Source organism: Pleuronectes platessa, chromosome 1 (genome assembly GCF_947347685.1).
Source record: "Pleuronectes platessa chromosome 1, fPlePla1.1, whole genome shotgun sequence".
Taxonomy (NCBI): Eukaryota; Metazoa; Chordata; class Actinopteri; order Pleuronectiformes; family Pleuronectidae; genus Pleuronectes; species Pleuronectes platessa.
The window spans coordinates 23,981,419-23,996,973 of record NC_070626.1 but is presented as its reverse complement, the minus strand read 5'-3'; the positions used below and the strand labels follow the sequence as shown (position 1 = coordinate 23,996,973).

General features: G+C 40.7%; 1 protein-coding gene across 2 annotated transcripts in view; it reads left to right on the top strand.

The window, feature by feature from the left end:
- Positions 1-15,555, top strand: part of LOC128444067 (protein diaphanous homolog 3) — a 144,640-nt gene that overhangs the window by 55,644 nt on the left and 73,441 nt on the right. For both annotated transcript variants that reach the window (XM_053426375.1, XM_053426367.1), the window contains 5 exons: positions 3,911-4,006; positions 5,746-5,840; positions 8,385-8,486; positions 10,901-11,140; positions 14,032-14,161. In XM_053426375.1, coding sequence (XP_053282350.1) covers positions 3,911-4,006; positions 5,746-5,840; positions 8,385-8,486; positions 10,901-11,140; positions 14,032-14,161 — 663 coding nt within the window. The remainder of the gene's footprint in view (positions 1-3,910; positions 4,007-5,745; positions 5,841-8,384; positions 8,487-10,900; positions 11,141-14,031; positions 14,162-15,555) is intronic.

The window sequence follows — 15,555 nt, the reverse complement described above, 5'->3', positions numbered from 1 at the left end:
TAACTTGAAAGTGCATTGAAGGTAGACTGCCAGCACTGTGTACTCTTGCAGGGCAGAACAAGCCTTTCAACTCGCGCTGTTTCCTCACTCTTTTCAGTGTCTGTCTCTAATGCACTGCTGTCTTCCATCTTGTGATGGAGTCCTTGATTCCCCTCTCTGCTTCATCTGATCTCAATCCTGTTTTTTCGGTGGCAACAATCGTAACTTAGCTTTTTTCTGTCGAGCTCACTCACAGAATTTCTTCTCGCTCCGTCTCTCCACACAGGTTAAAAAGAGAATGACAATGATCTGCTGCTGTATGATGCAGATCTTGTGAGCTCATGGCCACCACATGGGAAGTTATGGTGCTCGCAGCATTGATGCCGAAAGACTACTCGTTATTCTCTCGACATTCTTCACAGCTAACAATGCGTCCAGCTAGCGAGCAGCTAATGAAATGCAGGAAATGCAAAGGCATAATGACGCAGGAAAAAAAGATGAGGCCCTTGGGAATATCAACATTTTCCTCAGATGTATCACAAACTTACAAAGGGAAAACTCTATGCGACAAAAATTATAATATATGATCTCACTATCTACTGAAAAATTAACCTCCGCGAACTCTGCGGTTTCTGACAACATGTCAAACCCTCTGAGCTTCCAGCACATTTCCACTTCTAAGGCTGTGAATGCCACAGGAGGGAGGCGTTCATACGGACTCTTCTCGGGAACATGTGAGCGTGAACATGACCCCATTTGAAAGTAGCACTAGTCCCATTGTAACTACACTGTGTCCGCTGCTTCTCTCCTACTGGTGCTCACTGATGTGATGCAGACTCCCCGTCGCTGCGCACTCACAAGTGGGTTCTTATCTCCCCCGCTTCCTGGGTGATAGCGCGATCTGATAACTACAACAGTTACTGCTCCGTCTGATTGATTAACCAATGACCTCTGACACCCTGCGGGGCATTTTAATTGGCTGATGTATAATGAGCAGGCTTCCCTGAAGAAGAGCTGTTTTAACACCAGAAAGGAAAGGGTGGGGATTGGACGATCTAATTATCTGATTTAACTGATAACACCTGAGGCGGCTTGGATTGTCTGTATCTGTGTGTGTGTGTGTGTGTGTGTGTGTGTGTGTGTGTGTGTGTGTGTGTGTGTGTGTGTGTGTGTGTGTGTGTGTGTGTGTGTGTGTGTGTGTGTGTGTGTGTGTGTGTGTGTGTGTGTGTGTGTGTGTGTGTGTGTGTGTGTGTGTGTGTGTGTGTGTGTGTGTGTGTGTGTGTGATGCAGTTGTAATACTATGTGAGGATAATTTGTGGATTATATGATAAAGCTAAGTATATTTATATGCACTAAAACAAGGTGGTTAGTGCTGTGAGTGTGTGTGTGCCTGAGCATGTTGGGTGTAAATAAATGAGTTTCTTTCAGGCTATAAGTTATGATGGGTGGATCAATACAACATCTTAATGCAGTCAGCAGGAGGCTTTCTAAGGCCGGCTCCTTATATTGCATTAAAATCTCCAATAACATAAAATTATACAGGCACAAATAAATACTTAATCTCTATATGCAGGATTTACAGGTAAATATTGGCATCTTTACATTTCTTATTGATCTCATTTCTGCCCAATCACATGCCGTCTTTATTTTTTATGCCCATGGAGACAGTCTGGAAGGAAAAATAAATTGCATCATTATTTGTTAAACACGTCTCCACAAGAGGTTGGGAGGTGGTAGAAGAAAGAAAAAGAGAAAGAACAAAGTGTTGGTCCTTGCTTAGCGCAACCAATTTGTTTATTTCTGTTTGCATTTTGAATGTTTTTGTGTCTATTATTAATCCTATTTAACCTTATTTTTCTCTCAACAAGGGAAAGCAACAAGGGAATAATTACCAATGTATGACAATATCATGATAATAGCAAGAAGCTTACGTGGGCAAAATGATTCAAACCCAAGATATTTCTTTGATGGAAAGAAACACTCATTCAAGGCTGTGGCTCAGGGGGCAGAGCGGAGGGTGGTTCGGTGGTTTTGTGTTATGATGTGGATTTCAAATCAGTATTAAATCTGATATTGTTGCCTCTGAAGGATGCTTAACGCAGAGTCATTGGATGGCACTACAGTTCCACGGTAGATGTTAGCTCAGACCTCACAATACATATTTCAAATGTCCTGGGGCCCTAAAATCCTAAGAACTGCAGCTGGAAATAGTTGAGGAATAATATTTTCTACATTAAAGACAAGTTTGACATTATTTTTATCTCATTTCATTCACGTGTTAGGGAGAGGAATACGCTGCTTTTTAGTCGCGATCGGAACGTGGTGTCATTTCCGACAGGTTTCTGTGATCTGCCACTTGGAAGCCACGTCCACGGAGAGAGAGAAGGGAGAGAGGGAGGACTGCAGTGTTTGTGTTTGATTTCAGTGAGAGTCCATGATATAAAGCATAGCTCAGACCTCAGTGGTAATGATAGGCCTTTCAAGTGTTTTTTTCTGACTGAAGTAACCGTCAAATATTCATCAGAGATGAGTCCTTATTGTTCCAGAACTTCTATTCTTGGCTTGTTTGCTCCCGCTTGCCTCGTGTCCAGTTTTCATCGACCAGGCTGCTGTCACACATTTCTCTGACATGGTAAAAGCTGGTCTTTCCTGTGAGTGTTTTTTCCTGTGAGGGGGAATCCGCAGGTTCATAAACAATATGAACTCCTGAATAGCTTGTGACTGATTCCAGGTCAGGGATGTCAGTGTCAAAGTGTTCATTTTTTTGGTTGAATTAGTTTAATATTCAGGTAATTCTCTTCTGTTGTTTTTCTACTTGTTTATTCATCCAAGTATTTTCCTTGTATGTCTTTATAGCATACTTGTTGTTTCCTCACCCGAGTCTCATCATATTTTATGCTGCAGTGGACAGGATGGAGTCTTATGGAAATTTATGTTCACCTTGTTGCCGTTCTCTCTCGCCTCCCTTTGCCACGGTTCACATTTCCCATTGTCTTCCTTGTCTCGTCTTTTGCAATCCCCTTCTCCTACACATGAAAAGACTGTGAGGAGAGTGTACCAGCAGAGGAGCCACGTAAGTCCAAGAAAAGCTCAGTGTGTTGCCGTGTTTGTGTACTCTGGCGCGTAGTGGGTTGTGCCATAGGTGCGCATGTTTGTGGACAATGCTAGCTGTGCTCCCAGCATACCTCCTCGCAATTAGATACAGGATCCCGGAATGAAGAACAAGCTCATGTGGAAAAAACAGGAATACCTCTCTCCTCTCCTTTTCTCTCCCCTCTCAAACTCGCCATAATTACAGCACCAGACAATTACCCAGCATACTCCTGGGATGCACATTGTGTTCTCTTAATCTGGTGTTTTAAATAATTAAACCAACCATGAACTCTGTTTTGTATGTCTCAAGAAGGCTGTGTATGAATGCACATATATGTGTGTGCCTCTTTAGATTCTTGTTTTGCTGTTTGTGATCCTAAATCTTGTGATGCCTCTCCTACCAACCAATAGCTCTATCGCAATCCCATCTACCTGGCTGCTTGTGACTTAGAGCAGATTTGCTTCATCAGTAACCTAAGCTCTGGTTTCGTGAAAGAGACACCTACTATTCATACATTACTGGCTGTTGTGAGCAAAACATTCCCATAATCCCCTTCTCCGTGTTTTTGTAACAGCATGGCATCCTGTCATGGTGAACTATGTACTACCATCCGCAAAAAAAGTATTTTATATGTTTGTGTGCTAATATTTTTTTTAATGGCTAGAATATTACAACTAAATTCAGTGTTCAACTTGAGAATCTCTACTTATCCCATCTTACAGTATCTGACTTTGTGTACATCATTCATACGTCAGCATTACACAAAGGGCACACATCTGTGTAAATCTTGCTTCAGTGGGTTTTGTGATAATAATCCAGTGCTTTTGTCTTCATCAGCCAAAAAACAAGAGGAGGATCTGGAGGATAAGAAATCCATAAAGAAGAGAATTAAAGAGCTCAAGGTGCTCGATCCCAAGATTGCACAGAATCTATGTAAGTATTGGTTTGCTCTCGGCCCACATCTCCTGCCACGGATGAGATTTGTACTCATCCCTGAGTTTCAATCTGTCAGTGTCATGGGCCTGTATGTAGTTCGAGCCTCACTTTTGGACTTGAGCTCACCTAGGTCACTTGCTGTATTTCTTATGATTTGTGTTTTTTTGGATGTTTTAAAGTGATATAAAGGGGAAATGCTGCCAGACAGTGAGTTGCTTGTTGTTTTAGCAATTAAAACAAGACAACTGCCTCAACACAACGTCTGTCTTCACACAGCTTGGGCTGGAATTTACTGACTCAAGCTATCCAAACCCGGAAAAAAACTAACGCAGCCCAAACCAAACCTGACAGACTTTCTGTTTTTGTGTCCTAATCCGAGCAAGGCCTTATGTTTTCTATGATTTCAGGCATGTACCTGACCTGAATCCTGATATAATTTTAGAATTTATCTCCAAACCTGTTGGGACCCCAGCTTTCACACTCAAATCTCACACGCACGCGCACACACACACACACACACACACACACACACACACACACACACACACACACACACACACACACACACACACACACACACACACACACACACACACACACACACACACACACACACAAAAGCAGGCATGCACGAACGCACGCATACTTAAAATGGCCGTGTTAAAGCACCCCACATTAATGAGGAACCAGCTGATCTCTTAAGCACTCCCCGATCTTAGAACCTCATTGGCTTATATTATGGGGGAGCTGTGACCTTTATTTCGTGTATTAAATGAAAATGAGACTAATCAGCCAAGTAACAGTGATAAATTATGCAGCTGAAATTATAGAGCGGGTGAGTCTGCGGTTTGTGTTCCACCATAGGAGGTAAAGAGTTTATGCTATGATTGAGAATAAGTATAGGGGCTTTCACTCTGTTGCTTGATTGATGCGAAAACACTGCAAATATGTTCAGTGTAATGATTTATGATGAGTTAAAATGTCCTTTTAGCAATAAAGGTACAGAGATCAAGTTTATACATATCTACTCATTAGTCAATTAGACCTCCATTAAATGCCATTTCCATATTGAACACTGGCTTCCCAACCCTAGCTTGAAGTTAAATCAGTAATTGCTAAGAATAAAGTTTATTGCTCTAACGTTTCAGTTAGTCATGTACTGCGAAATCTGTCAAAGGAAATTGGGCAAGTGCAATCGTACTGTGTATCAATTAGAAGCTGGAACGTAATTTGGTACTCAAACCATCACAGTTTTTACCTTCAGATATTACCGATAATCTTTAAAATCCTGCATCATCTGGCTCCTGGCCTCTGCTCACGCATGTTGTAAATGTCAGGATCTTTTTAATGGTTCCACTAGCGAGGCTAATGACTTATCCTGACAAGGCATTTGCCATTCAGTCCCTGGTGGTACTTCTTGCTTGAGGATATCATGCTTGCTCAACCAGGGTAATTTTTCATATCACTTTTTCTAAAAGAGTTTTTATGTGTGGCTGACTTCTGCATTGATGTATCTTTCATTTTATTTCCCTGCAGTTCTTTCTCGCGGCTCCTTTGTAATGTCCTTGAGCTCTTCTTCTGATCTCACATCAACGCATGTTTTTGTTCGGCTTTTAATCTTCTTTTACTCTCCATTTTTTAAGTTGTGTAGTTGTCTGGAATCGCCACATTCCTTTTTTTAATCATTTGTATATTTACCACAGCATTTGTTGTCTGTTTTGATTGTTTCTGTCTAGCTATCTTCCTGGGTTCCTTCCGTATGCCTTATCAGGAAATCCGTTGCATGATAGTGGAGGTGGATGAGGAGCAACTCACTGAACCTATGATTCAGGTAAAGCAAGTTTTATATTAAATACAAAAGGTTTAGAGCTCGAGTCACCAATCTGACATGACCCTTGGGCAAACCACCTAACACCTAATTCTGAAATGGGAATAATATTGGAAATTTTCCCAACCTACAAAGTGCCACTGCTCAACTTGAGTCAGGAAGTATATTATGAGTGTTGCCATTCTCCGACTCCTTTGCTCAGGTTCTTCAAGTCCTTGCAGAAAAGTTCATTTTTTTTCTTTTCTTTGTCAGGCGCATTGCCATGAACTGACATTACTCATTTCAAATCTCTTTTTTTCAGAGAGAAGCCTTGTTGCTTCTGCTTCAACTTTCAAGTTTCCCCAGACTTTTTAAAGCTAGCAGGAAGAATATAATGACTGGTTTTATCACAATGTGAGCCACACCACCCCTTGTTGTGGGCAGAATAATCAGACCCAATTACAATCACAATTAAGGCTGCACATATATTACACCTTGAATTAAAACAGGTAATAATTTCTCTTTTTCTGTCTGTCTATCTATCTTTATTCTGTATTCTGCCTCTTAAACTTTATGAGCAATATATATACTTTAAGATGCTGTGGCTTTGTCTTGTAAAAGGTATTTTTTAAATGGAGAAAGTCGTAGATTTTTCCCATTCTGTAATAAATTAATATAAAAACACTGAAATATCTTATTTGCTAAAGGATCCAGATTTTCAGTTAGGTATTGGCCACATTTTCAGTCGTGAGTCTCTAGAAGCTTTGCAGACGTGGATTTGGACAGTTTTATCCCATTATTCCTTAAAGATCCCCTCAAGCTCCATCAGATTGGATGTTAAGCGTCTGTGAACAGCCATATTCAGGTCTCTCAAAAGATTTTTCACAAGGTTTAGGTCTGAGCTTGGACTGGGCCCCTTAGAGAAAAGGAAAGACTTCCCAGTCCCAGAGCCTCTCAAGCATTTTGATGGCCAGACGCTTCAGGTCTTTATCTTGCATAGAGGATCTCTCCTTTCCTTCAAATCTTACCAGTTTTCCTGTCCCTGCTGCTCAAATGCACTTGCATAGCATTATCCTACTTCTACCATGCATCAATGTCGGGATGATGTTGGCCAGGTGATGAGCCGTGTCTGGTATTTTACATCATCAAACCAGAGAATCTTTATTATCATGGTCTCTGAGTCCTCAAAATGCTGCATAAATGGTGGCCAAGAATGACTGGTTGGCCAGAATGACCGGTGGGTTCTTGGTCTCCTCCCTGACCGAGGCCCACCTTGCCTAGAGGCTTCGAGGCACAGCAAATGCCCTGACACCCTCCTTCTCAAACTAGGTTGTGTGAACATTCTGCAACAATTGTCGGTGGACCTTAGGCTGTTAAAAACAATGTAAGGACAGAAGGTCAACAGTGTAGGAAGGGACAAACAAGTAAAGCAACTTTGTTATCAATTGTGAAGGGCACTGGCAACTGGTGCCAGGAAGACATTTGCTCTACTTTTGTAGTTTTTGTGCCAACTTTGGAATCTGTATTTTGTAAAAGCTACAAATCCTTGAGAGGCCGTCTCTCAATTAAAGATTAAAAGACTTGAAATGGCTTTAATCAAGGGCATGAATAAGCAAACTATAGATATACAGTGTGTAATTGTGAAGAAACATTTAAATCATCTATAGATCACCAAAATGTGTTGAAGTCCTACATTTTGTACTGCAGACGTTGATAAACTTTACTAATGATTTTAAGGAATTAAGATGGTTAACCTGTGATTAGTCAGTCTGGTTGTGAGTAAGCTGAGCTGAAACAAATCAGCTACGAATAAATAATTAATTTAATCGATAATTGTTAATTACAACACGCACATATAATCATCAAGGCCAAATCCATTATGGTACGTCAATAAAAACTGAGGTAATGGAAGTAGCAATTTTTGTACTGACTCCAGGCATCAAAAAACAAATGTTCAACCCAATTAAAATGCATCAGACCAATGTATTTACCACACAATAGCAGTATTTGTTGAGATGGTTATTCCATTCAAATGAGAATGCAATGAGTGTGCCCTAAATAATTCAGCATTTGTTCCTTTTGGCAGTCTGAAAAAGCCAATCACAATTTTACTTTCAATTGTCTATACACAATATATGTAGCCCTAAGGATATAGTTCTGTGTTTGATAATTAAATCAATTTTATTGCAGTTACAAAACTTAACAATTGAAACTCACCAAAACACGAACAGAACAGCAGTGGTTTAGATTTCTTTCTTTCTTTAGATTTCCTGAACAAAGAATGACGGTCATTTCTTCCCCATTGATCTTTAAGCTCAGATGTGGAATCACCGTTTGAATCCGTATTTATGTAACTAAAGGTATGAACAGTTACATTTTTGAGAGTTAAAATCGGTGGACATGAACATGAAGTTGAGAAGAATATATGACATAAAAGTTGTCAAAGTAAGTGTGTGACATCATCACCGCAAGGATACTTTTGCACCGGTTGGGCTTTTTTAATTGTTTTCTACTTTACTTTCCTCTGTGCCACTTCTCACTTGCTTTCTTCCTCTTTCTTCTTTGTAGAACCTGGTGAAGCATCTGCCGGAGCAGGAGCAGCTGAACTCCTTGGCCAAGTATAAAAACGAGTATGCAAATTTGTCAGAGCCTGAGCAGTTTGGGGTTGTGGTGAGTAAATACGATCGTACACAAACATAAAACTGTGACCTAACCATCAGCTGATTCTAGCACAACCAACATGTGTAGACACAACCACAGACAATAGTTTTATTTCTTACATAGTATGTTGGTTTAATTGGAAATACCTCTGAGTACTTATCTGTTTTATTTATCAATTTGAAGCAACGTCAATAAAGTAATTTAACGGAGGATATGTACATGGTTTTATAAAACCGGCTTTATTACTATTTTAATGTTACAGTAATGTGAACTTGTCTTTTTTTCACATTAAATCTTTCCCTGGGTGTCTGTCTTTCTCTCTGCACTTTCTCTCACACATACACACAAACACACACACACTGAACACGAATATACTAACCATGAGCTTTTAGAAATTCTATCGTTCTAAGCCTTAAGAAGAAAGACAGGACAGCTGTGGACTTCTGTGCTAATTTATGCACATTAAAGAGCAGAACTGCTGTCTAATTATGTCTGCATCTTTATCTTGAAGACCTTTCAATAGAGCTTTTTTAAGAATTATGCATTAGCGGTTGCAGCAGTTTTTGTGTGAATTTTGTGTTTCTGCCTAGCAACCTGGTTGCTGACAAAACACACAATAACACTGTTTGTAATCACCCATGGAAGAGAGTCTTATCACTGAATGAAAATGAAGCGACTGAGCGGTTAAGGGGGGATAGAGCCTGCTCAGCTGTTGTGTGTGGCTCATCAGGGAGTCATAGAACAAAGGGGAGCGTACTTACATAATGTTGCCTCGCTGCTGTGTCTGCGTGGGCCCCGTCAGATGCTTCCACCTATCAAAGTTCAGGTTCAAAGGGAATTTTTTATTTGCGATTGTGCAAACACATGCATTTTTATCTTTTCCACCTTTTTTTTTTTTGTTGAGAATATCTGCAACTCTTGATTTGAACCTCTACCTTATGTGTCTAATCCATGACATAGAACTGATTACTTTATACAAGTCCTCATAGTGCTTTGGAGACATGGAAAAGGTGGTTGTTTTAAATTTATTTTTGCAACTACCTGAAAAGATCTTTGTGACAAGAAGTCAAAAAGGCCAAAACAAAGTCTTGATCTTCCAGTATTTCCATCAAACTCCATGTTATTCGATTAAACAATCTACTAGTTTTTACATTGCTCAACTTGTGGTGTAAAAACATGCAGTACAGTAGCTTTATATTGCTGTACATAAATTGTGCTTGATGACTTGCCGTCTCTGGAATTTGAGGGATCACTGTGTTTACCAGCATGTGCATCCTCCGGGGCTCGGCTGCAGTCACGCTCCTAATGACTGGCAACTCTTTGAATCAAAGACTTTCATCTGGGATTTAAATCGATGTTGACACTCTACAGAGACATTTATTACAAGATGCCAGAAATATTTACTCACATTACTTTATTTTGTTCCACTATTGGATGCATATCATTTAAATTGACTGTTCTGAGGAACGTCAACAGCCTACTACCTCCCTGAGCTCATTTTCCATAATGTCGTTAATTTTGTTATGTTGTGTTTTTTAATGTATCAAACCCCTCCCCTCTCGTTGTGAACCGCTCAGCTTGGTCCAGCGGTCATCATGGAAACAACAGCTGCACTCGTTCACTTCACTTTGCACCCGATCACATTAGGCTTCTTTTTTTCCCTTGATGTTTTTGTCCTCACCATAATGTTCCTATAATTTATCAGATCTTTTGGGCTGTGTTTGAGCATTATGTATTTTTTATTTTATGAATTTTGTAATGTTCAACTGCCCTCTTTCCTATCCCTGCTGTCCTCTCTTATACACACACACACACACACACACACACACACACACACACACACACACTAACAGACACTCACTCACTGACTGAAATAGTCATTTGATAACATTACAGTAGCCATAATTAAACCCTTGATGGAGGACATCAAACTGCACAGCCAGCTGTTGTGTGAAACAGACAATTCGAACCTGCACCCTCCCCTCCGCCCTGCACACATACACAATCACTGTTGTGGCCAGGCCCTGGGCCCAGTGCAATATTTTCCAATTTACTCTAATTGTGTGAGAGTGGTAATCCTAGGCAGCCTATTGTATATTCCACCCCCTCCGCTGCCCGCCCTATATGGACACAAAACTCAACAATTAACTTACCAGACCTGGGTCCCAAATCAAATCACTGCCAGCATCTATTACTACTGCCTAGCAACACTTTCCACCATGCACGTTGCATAAATGCCTTCCTAATCAGATCGGCTAAATGTGAGTTTACCTTGAGTGGGATTTTGTTTGCTATAAGTTTGACTGTGTGCTTTGACTTTTTTCTCTCGGTTTGATATATTTTCCTTACTCTTGCTTCACCCCTCTTTTGTTTTAATGTTTACAATTCTCCTTCTCATACTATTATTTTTCTCCTTGTTACAGATGAGCAGTGTGAAGCGTCTGCACCCTCGCCTCAGCCACATCCTCTTCAGACTGCAGTTTGAGGAGCAAGTAAACAACCTGCGTCCAGATATCCTGGCTGTAAACGCCGCCTGTGATGAGGTCAGGAAGAGCAGCTCCTTTGGCCGCTTGCTGGAGCTGGTGCTGCTGCTGGGGAATTACATGAATGCAGGCTCTCGAAACGCCCAGTCTTATGGCTTTGATCTCAGTTCTCTCTGCAAGGTAAGGGTTAAAACGCTGACCTTATTATCTATATCTATAACTGTTCGCATACAGCATGTAGACCTTTAGTCAACCACTGGCAGTGGTTCAACACGAGTGATGTTTGCATAGCACATCACATGTCGACATTTTTTTTCTTTCAATGATACCCAACTGTGTTCTGAGATGGATTGTGGTAACAGAAATAAAACGAGAGCATTACACTCTTAGTCCAAGAGTCTGTTTGATTAAAAGTCCAGTTATAAAGTATACAGACTATTTTAAGATCCTTGAAGGATGTCTGCCGTATCTCTCAGTTTAACATACATGTGTTCCAAAAGATGGTATTTTAACATAATATATATAATATTGATACTGTAAATAAAAGTTCAACTAATCAATATAATTAAGTCTGGGGAAAGAGACAATTTGTGTGTCATAAACTGTATAAAAAGATGGATGGTGAATCTCACTTCCTTCCACCACCCAGTAATGAAGCCAAAATATCCCAGTTACGAACGCTGCCATCTTGCACCGAAGACGTCACTTGAAGCCAGAATCTGCGTAGTAGTGTTTGGGGGATGGAGCCGCTATAGTGACGTCCCATCGATATACATGCACAACTATCCTCAGTCAGTCTCTGCTGTTTCACTCCTGTTTTTATTTATCAAGTAACAAATTAGAACTGAGCTTGAAAAACATAAATCTAAATTGAAAGAAATACCTTTTTCTAGTTTGGCCCATGTCCAATCCACTGACATGGAGGAGGCAGGGTCTACGACCTACACTGCAGCCAGCCACCAGGGGATGATCAAGATACTTTGGCATCATATTTGGGGAGCCATCATGTTGTCCATCTTTATATACAGTTGATGTGTGTGGCTGTGGGTGTGGTGTGTTAGGTGTCTGGGTTAACATATCTGTGCATATTTACAATTGTGTGTCTGGATTTCTGTAGAGGTTTTAGCCTCTCTGTCTTTTTTGACTTAGCCCTGTCAGTTAACTGATCTGAAGACATTGCTGTGATAAGACAATTTGTTTGAAACTGTTTCATTTGATCGAACACCATCAGCCCAGCCCAGCCCCCCCCCCAATATCTGCTGCCTTCTATCAAAGCAGCTGGAACCCAGGGAATTCTTTATTCTCATTTTCCTGCTCCAAATATATAATTGAGGCTGTGAACAATATTCCTTTTTAAAGTTCACACACCCTGCAGGACTCCACAAACTGAACACAGTGAATGTCTGTACCTGTGGATTTTCTATGGCATTAAGATGGGACTGTAAGTTGTCCTGTATGATAGTGATTGTGACAGAGAACAGGGCGGTTGTCTAGAGGCTCCGCCAGTGGTTACTTTACAGCTGGTGGCACACTCACTGCAGTTTCCACAGTAACGACCACTGCAGCCATTCATCACTGCCACCTCTCTGCCCTGTTAGACTTGGGTGCTTATGTTCATATAAACACCAGTGCACGTCTGCACACAAACACCAGCCCCATACATATATGAATGATGGATTTGCTGCATTAACAGGACTGTAATACAATCAGGTACTAGAAGCATGTGAAGGAGAAACTTTTGCATTAACCCCCTTTCTATTGCTGCCCCTCCGTTTCTCATCTGTCGTACTTGTATGTTGGGGGACCGAGGTGCGAGTGGATGTCCGAGGCAGGATATATAGAGGAAGACATCACCTGTCATGCCTGTTCCCGAATTTGACAACTTAATTCCACAGCACACTCCACGGCACAAGAAAATTGCGCCTAACCCAATTGAAAAAAATAAAAAATGTTTACATTGTCAACTATGATTACCATCCATCTAAAATCAAAGAGGGACCTTTTGTGAGTGAGCACTTTAAGCTTTTGAAAAAAAAAAAAAGGAAAACAGAAATGAAATGAGAAATGAGACTGTTTGATTAGAGGAGATAATACAAACATGATTAAACCCAGCGGGGCTGAGTACACTGCTGTCTACCAATAGATCACCTAGAGAGATACACAGCAATGCACTCCACAGGAGGGATGTTTGGCGGGGAAACAGAGAGACATCTTGGAATTAGACTGTAAAAGAGCCATGATGGAAATTTATCAGAGAAATTGAAAAATTGTTACGTGAGGGGAAGAGCGGCACACGGCGCTCAAGAGGTCATCACATCGTGAATGTGCTTCCGCCGCATGACTACGAAACGGGAAATCATGCGGGGCACTGTCAACACTCGCATTTATAGAGCCACTGAAAAGGTTTACAGCAGCTGAATGAGGGCAATGCCACACGCTCCTTTGTCACACAACAGCCAGACGATGTGGGAACAGACAACAACATCTCCTGCTAGTTCTCTGCTGTGGCAGAGGAGTCTGTTTATGCCTTTGCAGCAGTGACAGCGGTGGCCACAGAGACATTATGTTCCCAGGGTCGACATCCATATATCCATCCCACTCTTGAATGCAATATCTAAGCAACACCTTAAAGAAATTTCTTCAGATATGGTACAAATGCTCCCCTGACGTCAGTGATGAACTGATTAGATCTCGGTGGTAAAAGGTCAAAGGTTACTGTGACCATAAAGAAACCTTTCACGAGGCCATAACTCAAAAAATTTATTATGACACAATTTCACGTCTAATCTAAGTTAATGCCTAATTGGATGGATGGTGATGTGATAACATTTTATTTTCAAAAGGTCAAAGGTGAAAACATTACTGAGAACATTTCAATCAACAACAAGTCCCTACTTGTCAGACTAAGCCTGTGACATTTGAGATAACAAGGGAAGTCTGAGGTACCACTTACTCTGCTAATCACTCTTTAATACATGTTTACATTTCAAATGAGCAGATATCAAATTCAGCCCTTCACTATCATTGGCCTTTGAGTGTAACTGTCTTTGTGTGTTTGTGTTTTACTACAGCTGAAGGACACAAAGTCAGCGGATCAAAAGACCACATTGCTCCACTTCCTGGCACATGTATGTGAGCAAGATTTTCCCGATGTGATCAAGTTCGTTGAAGACCTACATCACGTGGACCGTGCTAGCCGAGGTAATATACATTGTTATTCGCATGCACACCCCTGCACACATATGCACACAATGTTCTGGTACATTAATTATGTCTCAGAGAAAAAAAAACGATTTAATACGATAGATAGAAAAACAAATGACTTTACTGGTTTCCTGCACCAAGGCACCTTACGTCATTTATTGTTACTCTTTTTTAAGCATGCAAGGAGCGCTATGCACAGCGCTGCTTGATAACTTCAACACCACGTCTACCTCCCCCTCTCCCTGAGCCGATACCGCGGTGTGATTATTGCTGTTATTTTGGTTTCCTGCTGGTGTCAACTTAAGTTCTTTAGCTTTCCCATTGTGCAGGGAGTCTCATCTATTCCCTGTCAAATCAACACCCCTGGCAATATCTACCAGCAGGGACATTGCCAACTGGTCCAATGAATGCAAAATTAGTAATCAAATAGCTGGACTATTCTTTGAGCAAACAAAAGAAATACAGACACAAAACTATATTGTTTCTTTTCCATTTCCCCCCGTCTGTTTTGCAGCTTTGTTTGACAAGCTGTCTGGAACAGAAAAATGACTTCCTTTAGCTTTGACTTCAATGAGAAAAAGCCTTTTATGTTATCATCTGTCCAGCATGTTGTTTAGGCAACTGAGGGCACGCTATTAAAACTGAGAACTGAATAATATTTTAGAAAGAACGCTTTGGCTCCTTGTTTGATGGCGGCCATTAAGCGTTATCGCCTGGTATAAACAATAGTAATGGTGTGGTCAATGGCAGTGGTAGATGATTGGAAAGGTGAGCCCTCATGAAAAGATAATGAGCTCCGTGGGTGGCCCAACCATATAAATGACTGACATCTCCAACTTAATCACATTTTAACATTGTGTCATTTCATATCTCTTAAGTTCAACCATTAATGTCCATGAAAAGAAATTACTTTTACATGAGCGCCTGCAAAATACCCTCAATGGTTTTGGTGGTTGAGAGACTGTTTTGAGATCACTGCACTCAAACACACTAGTAGTGTAGCATGGAAAGGACTTCCAGTCGCATTCAGTTTTTATATTGTGTTACATTATATTTTATTAATGTTGCAAATGATAAGCAATAGATTTCTGAATTTGTGCAGAGGTCCTCTATTAAAGTTTGTGGTTTGGAGAGAAACCTAATGTCCTACAGAGACAGGAATGGACCATTATTCTCTTTATACTTTAAGTTCCACTCGTACCTTTCTACATTTATAACTCATTAGGGATTATTCTCAGATTACCTGCTTGTTTATTTTGTAAACACACGCATTATATATTAACAGGTTTGCTGTTTGATCTGTCCCACACTCTTCTGTGCAGCTGTTTGATACTGAGCCTTAATCTTCTGCTGTGGCACATCTGCAAGAGCTTCGGGCTTATTTTTCAAGA